At 42.4% G+C, this 14,222-nt stretch overlaps 1 protein-coding gene across 12 annotated transcripts in view; it reads right to left on the bottom strand.

Moving 5' to 3' along the window:
- Positions 1-3,518: 3,518 nt before the first annotated feature.
- Positions 3,519-14,222, bottom strand: part of Sbf2 (SET binding factor 2) — a 450,794-nt gene continuing 440,090 nt past the window's right edge. For all 12 annotated transcript variants that reach the window (XM_087211305.1, XM_013074593.3, XM_013074594.3 and 9 more), the window contains 6 exons: positions 12,457-12,690; positions 11,362-11,466; positions 9,640-9,833; positions 8,647-8,734; positions 6,077-6,208; positions 3,519-5,187 (listed from right to left, as the gene is read on the bottom strand). In XM_087211305.1, coding sequence (XP_087067431.1) covers positions 5,089-5,187; positions 6,077-6,208; positions 8,647-8,734; positions 9,640-9,833; positions 11,362-11,466; positions 12,457-12,690 — 852 coding nt within the window. In that variant the 3' untranslated portion in view covers positions 3,519-5,088. The remainder of the gene's footprint in view (positions 5,188-6,076; positions 6,209-8,646; positions 8,735-9,639; positions 9,834-11,361; positions 11,467-12,456; positions 12,691-14,222) is intronic.

Here is a 14,222-nt window from a genome sequence, read left to right as displayed (position 1 = left end):
GGCTTTGAAGACTGGAAACGAGCAGGAGTGAGGCTGAGGTGTGTGGCTGGACATGGGCATGTGGGAGGGAGCATGATGTGTGAAGGTTTTTGTACCACACATGAATACCCACCAGAAAGGCTCCAACACAGAAGAGGGAGGGAGCAAGTGAGGAAAATGACTTGCACAGTTGACATGAGCCAGTCCTTGTCATCGCCACACTGGAACCAGCATGATGGTTCTCACATGAATGAAGTGGTAGAAAACCATATGAGGGCTGTCAAGAGCCCAAGGCAACTCCCACCTCTGAGTGTCCAGTGGGTCAGCAGGAGAGGCCAATGCTGAGCCCTGACAGACACGAACTCACTTGGGGGTGAGGCAATTGCATGGGTTCTGCTCACCAAGGTCAGCCCCTGGTGATGATGACTCCTCTTGTTTCCTGGTCTTTGGATATAATGAATCTAAAGTGCCCTGGTGGCAGCCATAAATCACGCTTCAACAGGACCCTGGCATTACATTACTAGCCCCAGGCAAGTGCTATGATGTGTGGACTCCATGCCTGAGGGTCAGGGGTTCTGCAGGTCCCTGGGACATGGTGCTGACAGAGGCTCTGTGGTTAAGAAAAGGCAGCTCGTGCCCAGAATATCTGTATGCCTGGAGGATGGGCCAGGGGCCACATCTGCATTTTGGTCTCCTGGCTCTCCCATCCTCCCCATTTCCTTCTCATGGCATCTGCCTCTTGGAGGATGGAGACTAACATAGCTGTTACTGCCAGTGTGCTTCTAGGACCAACAGCAAAAGTGTCAACTTGCTTATTAGAAATCCAGGTCAAACCCCATCCCATACCTACTCAATCAAGCATCCTCATTTTTATTTGTATTTTGGTGCCATGGATTGAATACAGGGCCTTGTACGTGCTAAGCACCTCTCTGCTGCTGAGCTGTACCCCCAGCTCCTAGAGTAATTTTAACAAGATGATTCACTTGTGCATTACCATCTGAGAAGTACTGATTAAGATGATTTGATTTTTTCTTCAGAAAATCCTTTAAATTTCAGTTTGGAATCTGAGTCCTCACCAAGGTAAAGCAACATCATCTGGGTCTTGTTTTGTTTTTGGTGCTGGGGATTGAAAGTAGGTCTTATGTGCTCTACCACCGAGCTACATCTCCAGTTCTTAGGACCTTCATTTTATAAGTTAAAGCCTAAGAGTCAGGAGACTGAAGATCACATGGTGAACTGTAAGAGCGCCAGCAATGCAACCCAGGTCTCTTGCCTCCTAGCCCTTCTCACTGCAGGCTGTGCTGTGAGCAGCCTACTGGTGCTAAATCTGCATTGTCTAGTAAAGCAGTGGGACTACCACCATATGGAAATATGTGGTACAGTATATATGGCTATGGAAATATGCGACATAGTAAAAAATGTATTTGGTTTGAGCTGCTGAAACTGTTGGAATTTCCTGATAGGAGTGTCTTGTTATTCATAATGTGCCTGTTTCAACCACACCTGAGCCCATGCCAAGTGGCAATTCAGGGCAGGGTCTCAGCTTCAGGAGGTGGGCTGGTCACCACAAAAACCAAACAAGGAATACAGGGCGCAAACTTTCAGGCCCTCTTCTGTCCTCAGGGGCCTACAGCGAATGGAGATTGGGTTATAAAAACTCTTGAATGGTGAGATTTGGAGAGCTTCTGGGATCAAAGCACTGGAAAGGTGGAGTGCCACAGCCCCCCATATCTTGCTTTATGCATCTCTTCCATCTGGCTGCTCCTGAGTGACAGCACTTATAATAAACTGGCAAGCCGGAACTATTTTTCTGAGTTCCATGACTTGCTCTAGCAAATTATTGAACCTAAGGAAGGGAGTTGGGGAATCTCCAGATTTATAGTTGGCTGGTCAGAAGCACTGGGAGCCTTTGCAACTGGTATCTGAAGTGCGGTGGTCCTGTGGGACTGAGCCCTGTATGTGTGCTGTGTGTGTACCTCTCTAAAGTTAGTGTCAGAACTGAATTGCACTGTTGGATGTCCATTTGGTGTTAGAGAACTGGATTGAGAAATGACATGCATTTGGTAATATCAGAAATATGTCTGAAGAAAAGCCAACATACTACTAGTCCAAACTCAGATGTTCTCTGTGTGTGAAAGACACATTGGAGTTTTAGGACTTAGTATCAACAAAGAATATAAAATATTTTTAAAATATTTTTTGTACTGATTACTTATTGAAATGGCATTTTGGATATATTGAGTTAAATAATGTATTCCATTAAAAACAAATTTCACTTTATGTATTTCTTAAAAAAAAAGATACATATGTAGCTTGCCCTATTGTGTCTGACAGCACTGCTCTAAACGCTATCTCTTCATCAATACTGTTCTATTCATTACTTAATTAATATCCTTGCTTGACACTGCTAAGGGCATTTCCTGGCTATCAGCTTGGGATCTTTCAGAAATTCTTATGGGATGATGGGTTTACTCATTAACTCTTAAATCATGATGAAGTATATAAAAATGTCAGTTTCGACTGAGAAGCAAACCTGCCATGCCACTCGCAGTTTAAACTCCAGCTCAGGAGTGGAGGTTGTAGGGTAGAAGGTTTGGGAGGTGGGAATAAAGGACTTGCGCCATAGTGTGACCTTGCTAATGTATCCCCCTATGTCTGTATTGTTCATGAGCCCAGATGTAGAAAGGCCTTATCACAGGAGCCAAAGTAGGGAGGAGCCTGCTAAAGACTCTTGCAGGAGGCCAGCCTGGTTGGTCTTTCTTGGAACCCAGTGTCCTTCCCTTCAACTATGACCTGAGGAATGCAGAGCATCCAGACACTGATATCATAAACGCAGTTCCTGGTCAACCTCCAATCCAGCCATTTCCCTCCTGATTGAATCTCAGGGACACTGCAAGGCATAATGGCAGGTCCCAAGGCTCGTCCTTAGGGAGGAGGCCTGGGTCCCCTTGGCTGGGTCACATGTGCTCTTCAGACTAAGGAAATCTGAGGCTCAAGGAGGAAGATGTTAGTGCCTGGCTCAGGGATGGTTCCTTTGAGGTCCAGTCCTGAGATGAGAACTGGTATCCCTGCTGGAGACAGAGGGTCAGCTCTGAGGGCTGAACCAGAGAAGTGTTGTCTAGGATCGAAATCACTGATCATATATCTGTGCTGTGTAGCAATTCCCTGAGGTAGTCAAGTTTGCTACCCAACAAGACTTCAATGTCTCATGCCTGAAATGTCCACAAATTACATGCCATTGGTATATGGAAGAGGTGACCCAGAAGAGAAGAGGAGCTTAACCTTCTCAGCACAGCTTATTGAAGGCAGCAGGGGTGAGAACCTCAGTCTCGGGTCTCCCCAGACTCTATAGAAGTGTGTCTAGAATCTAAAAGCTCATGCCATATGCCCTCAGCAAAGGCAGCAGTGACATTAGCAGGACCATGAGTGGGTCACGCTTTGTTTTTCCCTTGAACTTTGAACCTTACATCCTGTGTGTGTCCTGGATGTGACCCTCTTGAGGACAGTATGCTACAGAATGAGCTTTACTTCATGAGGTATGGATTTTCTTAAGAAATAAATTTAATTCAAGGTGGTTAGTGAATGTAAGGCAGGTAATGCCTTAATGAAAGTTAAAAGAATCCAGTTACAAAAGAAGCACTGTGCACAGTCTCAAATAGCTGGAAGTATAATGGGCTCCGTATTTTACAAAATACAAAAAATTATTTCATATACAAAGAAAAATACAAATAATGTGCAAAAACCATTTTCACAGGTGGCAAATTTATAAAATGAATATGGTAGAAAAGCCCTTCATTCTTCTTATTCCCTGATTTCTTATATATTACCACAGTTCTATTCCCTTGTGCATTTAATTTTAAATTTGAAAATCTGGTTTATTTTTAATCTACAAAGTAGTTTATATTTTTTAAAAAGGGAACTTTTATTACTGAAATCTTATGACTGGATAAGTTTAGTTAATTTTATATTAAATTATAAGGTTATCTGAAAACAAGGATATAGAAATCATATATACATGCTTTTGAAATATTAGTTTGGTATTTGACATATTAACATTTCGAAATGAACACAATAATCTAGTCACCTAGGGCCTGGGTTGTCGCCAGCAGCTGGGGGAGAGGCTGTTCCTGTTCACTGTGGGTGAACAGCATCCTTAGGCCTTAGGCTGAACAAACACAAGGTTATCAAAAGTGAGGAGAATCTAAGAGCAGTTCTTACTTTCCATGCGCAGAAGTGTTGTTTGGGTACCAGCCATGCCACAGTGAGACCTAGTCAAAGCTGTGTGGTCGTCAAGTAGCTGGCTTCAGTCTTTCTAACATCTTCACTTGATTAGGAGGAGTTCAGTGCAAGTGTTTTGTGGGTTAGTGCATTCAGCTTTTTGCAAGTTATTTTGTGTAACAAGGTGTCAGGGAGCAGAACGCACAGGAACAGAAGGCCCTGTGTCCTCGAATACCATTAGTCTAGGGGAATCAGGGTTTTGGAAGCAGTGTGTTCCTGCATTGGCCTGGTCAAGCATCATTCCCTGGGCAAGCTTTTTCCACCAGGATAATCTTGTGCATTCCCTCTTTGCCTGCTACCAAGCAGCAATGTTTCTTGTTGTGAACCTCAGTGGCAGAGTAGGGATCAAGGAAGCACCTTTCGGTAGCACCAGAGAGCTGAGCATCTCAAAGTCCGAGCAGGTTGCTCTGATGGGAAACCCATTCTGGGCAGGATGTAAGATGATCTTTGGAGGCTTCTGAGTTTTGCTTGAAAGGTCTTCAAGGAAATCATGACCATAGAGAACAAACAGGACCTTCATGTAGAAGCATTCAAGTAGTTGGGGGCCATTTTGGCTAGGGGATGATGGATGACAGCAAGTTCAGGAGCATTCATCTGATTCCTAAGACTCTGTTAGAATAATTCAGTGTAACATACAGGAAAGGCTTGGGGCTCTAACTGGCCCCCACCCTTTAAGGAGATGTAGCAACTGCTGCCAGAGGGGACTGGGTAAGATGAGCAAAAGAACCTCAGGCCTTGAACATGATTTGGTGTCTGTTCCTCAAGGATCCATGCTCCTTTTCTATCTGGCAACATGAGTTCCTCTACCTCTTCTGCTTGGGTTGTCCAGTGTCAGGCATCAGAGATACAGCTCTGGATTCTGTCCATCCACTGCTGGGCACTCTGCCCATCTTGGGCACAGAAGTTATATACACGTTTACTCGTCTTGAGCTACAAAACCAAATGACAGAGAGCCAGAGGTGAGGGGAAAGGCTGTTTGATGGACTTTAGCAAGTGGCATATGAAACTGTGACCTTTCTTTCCATGCTGCTCCAGAAACTCTATTTTCTTTCCTTCTACTACCACACTGTCACTGCCTTTATAGTCACTTGACTTTTCCAGTTTCTAAAGTCACAGTGGGTGTGAACAGAAGGGGACTTGTAGAGAAAGGGACACATGAGGAAAGCAGTGGATCTTCTGAGGCCGCTTTCTTTGCCTAGGGGGAAGGATCAGTAACAGCTAGAGCCTTGGCCTCTCCTGCCTGACAGCAATACAGTATGGGTGAGGAAGCTCTTAAGAAAACCCCAAGATTCATCCTTTGTGTCCTCTTTCTTCAGTTAGGGCCATAATGGAAGCCAAGAGCCATGGAATATAACCTCTGCTCTTTATGATGTCCTGCTTGACTCTAGGAACTAGGTAAGTCTCCTTCTATTGTGTGAACCATAAAATGCCCCAAGGTCCACCTTGGGGCTGTGAAGATGTTAAGGCAGACAGTTATCAGGTGTGACCAAGGATGGTTATTTTTTGTGGAGGGTCATGTAGGATGATTACTGGATATGAAGGAAGCAGCACTAATACTGAAATGAGGTGACTGAGGTGACTAACAGCATTTTACCAGGAGTTCAGCTGTTTCCATGCATGGTTCTGGGATGCAGGGACATCTAAGCAAGATCAAGCTTGGGGATCAGAGTGCTAATTTCCTGTTCTGGAGTATCTGCCAAGCCAGGGTCTTGGGTCTACCCATCTGCAATCACCAGAAACTGCTCAGAGGGCCCCATAATTCATGGAGCAGGATGGGATGATATACAGGCACCACCAGCAAAGGAGAAGATAAACTTACATCAAAGAAAGCCTTGTCATTTGTGTGCTTTGGAGCGCCCAGGCTGGGGCCAGCAGGGATGACCATTTCTACTTCAGCCAGATCAATGTGGCCTTTGCAGCTTGTGTCTTCACCAGAGTCATAGTATCGCAGCTAGGACCAAAAGGATACAGATGGGATACAAGAGACATGGAAAGAGAAAAACAGCATGACTTTCCAAACTCTGTTTGATTACTTTCCTCTGTATCTTGCTTGTATATGCTAAACTATGCTTGGAAGAATACACAAAACATAACACTGGCCACCTCTAGGTAAGACAGATAGGTGGCTAGAAGAAGGAAGTGGGGAAAAGACTATGGATTTTTGAAATTTGAAAAAATAAATGAATTACATACAAAAATAAAATTAGTCAACTAACACCATAAAATATATCTTTAATGTACATATAAAATTCCTAGAAATTGGTAAGAAAGAAGATAATAATCGAGTAGAAAAATAGTCAAACAATCTTAAATAAAAAAGTCAAACAATAGAAATACAAATGACCTATAAACATGTGGAAAGGTGAGCAAGGTCATTGATCAGAGGAAAGTAAATGAGATTTCACTTTTCATTTTGATTGAAAAATATTAAAAATGGTTGGTATTAACCAGTAAGGCACTAAGGACTCTTAAGTGCTATCAGTGGGAGCACAATTTTTTAGAAACCCTTTTGGAGTACAATTCAGCAGTATCAACTAAAATTAATGTGTTTGCGGGCTGGAGATACAGCTCAATGGTCAAGTGTACACTTAACTAATGCAAGGCCTTTGGCTCAAATCTCAGCACCACTGAAAAAAAAGAAAAGTTTGTGTTTGTTGAAACATTTTTTTCTCCTCAAGAAAGTTATTCTACAGAAGTAAAAAATAAAGGGGTTTAGGGCTGGGGATTTAGGTCAGTGGTTCTGCTGCCTGCCTTGCAAGCGCAAGGTCCTGAGTTTGATCCCCGGTACCAAAAAAGAAATAAATAAAATGAAGAAGTTTCCTTCAGAACTGCTTTCATCATCTCAGTGCTGGAAGAGAGATACCTGTCTTTCAGTGGAACCGTGGTTAATTCAGTCACAGCACATCAATAAAATGGCTTTCCCCAAAGAGCATGGAAGGCCTCTATTATGAACTGATAGGACAAAAAGAGCAGCTTAACATTGGACTGCATGGAGGACCTTTAGATCTTTATAAAATCTGGTATAATAACCATGTATTACTTTTCTAATAAGAGAAAATGAAAAAATATTAAAAAAATTAGTTTGCTGATGAAAAGCTTTATTGGTCCAGTCTGGATTTTAGTGTACTGTACATGGCAGCAATGTGTCTTGTGTTTTTATCACTGCAGTTCTGGCCTTGAACTTTTCTCTGTCTCCACCCTCAGGCTTGGTATAAGTAGGACTAAATGGAAAAACTGTATACCTCTCATGTTAAAGAAATCCAAAAGATTGGTAAGAATGCAAGAATAATTTGATGTAATTTTAAATTATAGCAAAATTATGACATTTTCCCATGTTATATTTAGTGGTTTAATGGAACTTTTCTGGACAGTGGAGGCTCTATGATTTCAGAGAGATCGTTATTTTAAAGTATAGCTCGCTAAAAGGGATTTTGCTTGTATATTTGAAAATAAATTCTCAATATTCTCCCACAAAGACTCTATGACCTTTATAAAATTCCTAGAGCAGAGAGGGGAAAAAGGTGGCCTCCTAATACAATCTTCTCAGGAGGGGTTCTCTGGATGCAGGTCCCATCAGTGCACCATATGAGGTCAGTCCAGACCTTTCCCAGCAGCTTCCACTGTACAGACGAATGCATGGAGAATCAGCAGGTGAATCCTAGGCTTCCAGCTGACTGGCTTAAGGTCAGAACGCAGGCGGCCACACAACACTCACTGACAAAATGTGAAGAGGATTGGGAGGTTTGGGTAGAAATCACTTCCTGAGACCAGTGGAGCAGATTATGACACTAAGACTAATATCCAGCTGCTAGAGCAACAGCTAAGAATGTAACCATGGTAAAAGATTTCCTAACATGCTCAGCAAGGTCCAGTCTACTATCTGCCCATTGTGAGTTCAAAGTTTGGATAGGAACATCCCCTTCTCCCTTTGGAGTCCTTTCCCTCCACTGCTGCAACCATGCTGAATAAATTAATGCCTTCAGTCATGAATGGATGTTCTGGGGTGTAAGGATGAAGGGCACCTGCTCTCTGGAGAGTGCTCCCAGGAACAGGCTTAAATGTGCATGTGGTATATACGTAATAGGCTGAAGCCCTTGCATGCTTCCTGACCTGGTATGAGAGCAGGCAGCAGAAGTGGTTTGAACATTAAAAAAAAGAGTCCTATGGCTCTGGGTGCTCTGGATTGAACTGTCACTGCTTCTATCTGTACATATCAGGCAGTGGCTACTTTGGAACTTCCTCTGAAGTCTACTGCTCTGGCTCAGGGACATCTGCAGCCCCAAAAGAAGCCCCTTTGAGGAATGTGTCTATCTGCTAACAGCCACATAATAGCCAGGGACTGAGACTAGCCTAGACAGAAATAATTTCTTTAGGCTTTAACAGTATTACCTGATGTTTTGTTACATCCAGTACAAACCAACGGGGTTTCCAGCCTTTCAGCAGAGCCCCTCTTTTGTAAAGTGTTCCCTCAAAGGACCTAGAAGAAATGACAACAGAACAGGTACTTTAGTGTTTCTTTACAAAATGCTGTCAAGGGGATGGCTGTTGTTTTTGTCAAGTCTATTTCCCCTAGAAGGAAAAAAAAAGCCAGAGTTCTCCCTGGAGTTTTGCTTCTAGACCTTTGGGGAGAGACTGCTTTTTTCCATAGGGATCACCTCATCTGTGAAGTTAGGAGCCATCTTTTGCTGAGACTGATGTAACACAGAGGGAGAAACAGAAGGAAAGTTAGAAACAGAAGTGTGAAGACACTGCATGGGAAATCGGCAATCCTTGGCTATTCCAGTTTATGTGAATGAATTCCTTTTTCCTTCAGCTAGCATGAGCTGCATTTCTAATGTCTGTACTGCAAAACCGCTGATTAACACAAATGCCCTCAAAAGTATATATGCAGGCCGGGAATTTAGCTCAGTGATGCCGCTTCCTGCCTTGAAAGTCCAAGGTCCCGAGTTCAATCCCTGGTACCAAAAAGAACAACAACAACAACAACAACAAAAAGCATACATGCAAAAGCAGACTTGAGGTAACAGCAATCAGGAATCAATCATAAATGACTGTAACCCCTTGGCATTCTTTGTTTGTTTGTTTTTTTTGGTACCGGGGATTGAACTCCGGACCTTGAGCTTGCAAGGCAGGTGCCGGAACCACTGAGCTAAATCCCTGGGCCCCCTTGGCATTCTTTTCAGCTGTAATATTGACTTTTTTCCCCTCTTCATGGAATTATTGAACCATTTAGAAAAAAACCAAAGAATCAAAGCACACCTATTTCCAGTTTACAAAAGGCTGTACTGCACAGGCCTAGTTTACTGAGTGGCCTGTGGTTGGCCCTGGGAAGAATGGGAAGGGAGTCTTTCTCAGCAGACTCAGCCGTGCTCAGTGTATCACCTGTTCTCATCATTCCTGGATGTGTACTGACTGTAGAGTGTGGCTGCCCTTCGCTCCACTCCATTAGATGGTGAGATGCTGGCGTTCTGTTCCTCGCTCATGCTGCTGTCTGGCAGGTGCAGTGTAGGCCTCTTCTGATAGGAAGGTAGGTTGGTAGACACAATTCCTGGGGATCCTGAAGGATGTCTCTGGACCTGAAAAAGATAGAACAGGGTAGGAATGCTTTACAGAGACTTTAAGAAACTGACCTGATAATTTCATGTATTCAAATTTATCTCAAGGGGAAAAAAAATAAACTGATGAGCAAAGATATATGTACAAAGATATTTATCCTGGAGCTGTTTATAATAAAAACTAGAAACAATCTAAATATCTATTATTAGATAGCTGGTAAATAATTTGTTACTTTTGTATGATGAAGTTCTAGATAGTCACAAAATGATAATGCTGATTCATACACAGTGGGAAACGAAGGGCATGTATTCCAATATTAAGTAGAAAAGACAGGTTTAAAAATAGTATATACTGGGCCGGGGATTTAGCCCAGTGGTTCCGTTGCCTGCCTCGCAAGAGCAAGGATCTGAGTTCGATCCCTGGAACCAAAAAAAAAAAAAAAAAAAAAAATAGTATATACAGTAAATCTCTCTTACATGTGGGTTTATAATGATGAAACGAGTTTGACAGCACAGTAGTTTATTTCTAGTCTATAAATTATGGATGACTTTCATTAGTTTTATAACTTTCTATATATTACCTTATTTTTATAAAATAAATCTGTTACTTTCATAACCAGAAAAATAATTTTTAAAAATTTTATTTTTTCTGAGGAAAAAAGCATAAAGGCATCATCTATCTGCATTCTGTGTGATAATAGCACCTGAACTGTCACTGAAGGCAAGAGACAGAGCCTGGACGATTCCTTGTTAACAAAGATTTTTTTCTTGCCCTTGACCTCTCCTTCTTCAAATGCTTGTCAAAACACTCATCTATCTTAATTTCTCCTCTGATGTGTTTGGAGCCAGTGTGACATGGGTTCAAATGGTGATGCTGCCAATTACCAGCTGTGAGATCTCTGTTCCCTCATGCATGAGATGGGATCCTATTCCCTCACTGGATCCTACTCCCTCACTGTGGACAGGATGTAGTGTGTCTGCTACTAAGCACAGTTCATTTCATATGTTATGTACTTAATATTTCTTAAATCAGAAACAGGAAGTGGGCCATGAGAAGCAGAAAATAGAGTATGTATTTGTTTTAAAATATTTCTATGATAAATACTTCTTAAATCAGAAGCAGCAAAGTATGAGCAAGCAACAGAAAGTAGCATATTTTGTCATTTAAAAAATATTTTTATTTTCTCTGCTTACTTCTCTGAAGCAAACACAGCTTTGGCATTCCCCTCCTCCCTTATGTGGTAGACCAGCTGAAACCACAGAGGCACTGATAGAAAAGAACCTAGTAATTTCCCTGATTCAGTGCCCTGAAACATAAGTATTATGTCACTGTGGTAAAGTGAGGCACTCAGGAAGTATTTGGTCATTTGGAACTTTCTGCCCTGGGCCCCAGGGCATGACCTCTCTTTTCCTAACTTTGTCTCTGGCCATATACCCACCCTGGTCCTGTGATCTGGTCAGTGGGTCCTACCTGACCTAGCATTTTCAAAAGCTCAAAGGTAGCTCCTGCGGGGGCAGGGGGTGTGGGTGTGGGGTGGTGCCAACTCACATGGTCTGCTCTTTGCTCTTCCTTAAGGTCCATGGTTACCTTTTCCCACAGCTGCTGCCACTTCTCAGGAGTTTGGTTCAATTTATGCTCCAATTTTTCAATTTCCTAAAAATGAAATGAAAAGTAATTTTCCAATAGATCAGTGTATCATAGAGGTTAGGATGTGCCCCAGAGCCATGTTTCCTCTGTACTGGGCCCAGATAGGCAGCAAGACAAGAGGGCAGATGAAGAAAGTGGCAGATATGGAGCCTGAGAGGTCTCCCATCCCCAGCAACAGTGGTGGGAGCATGAGCTGGTGTGATGCACTGTGGCCAAGATGATTAAGACCCATAATCAGGCTTTTTGGCTTAAACAGTAAGATTTGAAATATGTGGCCCAAACACCTTCACTCTCGGGCAGCCCATGGGAAATCTGTTGGCCAAAGCAAAGGTCAAGCATTTGGCCTGTGTTCCAACCCTAATGGCTGAGGTAGATGAGAAGTCTACCCCTGAGAGAGAAGCTCCTCAACTCTGGTAACTCAAACCAGATGTGGAAAGAATGCACCAAGAAATGCCCAAGGAAATGGATTTCCTTTCTGGCAGGGATCTGGGATAGTGGTGTCACTACAGCACACTTTTCCTAGCCAGCAAACCAGAGGGACAGGACTCTTCAGGAACTGTCTGGCCTACATCAGGGTTCACAACTGTTCCTCAGGGTGTTATTGCCAGGATGGCTTTGCTCCAGAATATTCCTAGCAGAAGATGGCTGGCAGTAGTCCCAAAAGGACATCAGCTACCCACACTTCTGACCAGAGGAAGTAAGGCAACCATAAAAGCCATAACCCAGGCTTGACTCAGGTTGCTTAGACAGTTAAAACAGCTGAGGAGCTGCTGGAAGGAGTAAATTGCCCCATTTACTCAACTGCTTCTCTTTTCCACTAGTTAAACCTGGTGCCCAACCAATAGGAGCAAACCTGGTTTTGGTAGATTCCAGAGTGCTACCTGCAACACTAACCCAGGATAAAGAGAGGCATGTTCCAAAGTTTGTAAGCCAGTCTTAGCCTAGTTCTTAAGGTCCACGGTGCCCAAAGGTGTGTCTCCACAAGAAGTGACTTACATTGAAAAGGCTGGTGAGAGCATCGGGCTGAGTACAGCTGACATCATCATAGCACGGCCACACTGTCTTTCTCTGGCTCTGGGGGCCAGCTCCTCCAGCCAGATCAGACTCTTCAGAGGGGAAGTGCTTGGGAGTTAGCATCATCCAGTCATATGAAGGCCCTGAAGACAGGGTTTCCTCTATGTAGTAATCCCACTTCTTGAGGCTGGAGATGTTTACATTGGGCTTCAGGGCCTGTGTAGAGAAAACTCTGAAAGCTTACTGATAGGCTAGGCCCTACCATTTGCAGGGTCCAGGGCTAGTATATGAATTAAGGTTCAAACAACAATCATCTAAATATTTAAAAGTTATAGATCAAGATAAAATTTTGAAGAAAAGTATGTTCTATCCTCTTACTTTAACAAATATGACCCCCCAAGGACCAGGAAGGTCAGGTTCAAACAAAAAAATTCTTAGATTCCTCAGAATTCTTTTCTTTAAAAAATTAAGTTTAGTGGTACATTTTAGGTACACAATACAGTTACATTCATCATTGGGATCTTGTACCTTTACACAGTGTATCTCGGTTCTTATTTTTTCCCCATTTCCCTGCCCTCTCTTCACTCCTCCACCCTTCCCTATTTACAATGACTTTGTTTCCATTTCTCATATTTTTCTTTTCCCTACTTTCCTTTCCCCTCCCCCTCCCCTACTCCTTTAGACCTTATCTTCCTATTTCACATTATCAATTATACATTTTGATCCTTATTTATACTTCTAGATTTTCACACCAGAGAAACTATTCGGTATGTACACATGAGTGTCCTATTTATTTCACTTAACAGTATGGCCTCAATGTGCATCCATTTAGCTATAAATGTCTCTAGTTTTTCATTCTTTATGGCTGAGTACTACTCCATTTTATAAAAAAAAACCAACACATTTTTAAAATCCAGTCTCCAGCTGATGGGCAACTGGACTGTTTCCAAGTTTTAGCTATTACAAACTGTGCTGCTATAAACATGGGTACACATATATCACTGTGGTATGATTCTTTTAATTCTTTGGGGGAGATACCCAGAGGGGAATAGCTGGGTCAAATGGGACTTCCAATCCTAGTTCTTTGAGGTATTCCCATACTGATTTCCCCAGTGATTGAACCAGTCTACACTCCCACCAGCAGTGGAGCAGGGTTCCTTTTTCCCCACAGCCCCACTAGCATTTTTTATTGGTTGATTTCATGATAGCAGCCATTCTTTCTGGGGTGAGGTGGAATCTCAGTGTTGTTTTCATCTGCATTTCTCGAATGACGAGTGATGTTGAACATTTTTTCATGTTTATTTGCTGCTTTTACTTCTTTGAGAAATGTCTGTTCATTTCAGATGCCCATTTCTGAATTGGGTCTTTATATTTCGGGGGTCTAATTTTTTAAGTTCTTTATGTATTCTAGATAGTAGTCCTTTGTTTGAGGAACAGGTGATAAAATTTTTTTCCCACATTGTAGCTTGTCTCTTAGTTCTGTTGGTGGTTTCTCTTGCAGTCCAGAAGGTTTTTTTTTTTTTAATAAGATGAGATCCCAGTTGTTGACTGTTTGTGCTAGTTCCTGTGCTGCTGAGGTTTTGTTCATAAAGTCTTTTCCTATGCCAATGTCTTCAAGAGTTCTACCTAACTTATCTTCCAGCAAGTGTAGTGTTTCTGTTTTAATATTTAGATCTTTAATCCACTTCAATTTTAGTTTAGTGCATGGTGAAAGATAGGGGTCTAGTTTTAATCTTTGGCAGGTTGAA

This window comes from Heterocephalus glaber, unplaced genomic scaffold (genome assembly GCF_053883595.1).
Source record: "Heterocephalus glaber isolate CG9 unplaced genomic scaffold, H.glaber_assembly_v1.0 deba00001428, whole genome shotgun sequence".
Classification (NCBI taxonomy): Eukaryota; Metazoa; Chordata; class Mammalia; order Rodentia; family Bathyergidae; genus Heterocephalus; species Heterocephalus glaber.
Note: the sequence above shows the minus strand (reverse complement) of the source record. Positions and strands in the feature narration are given on the sequence as shown.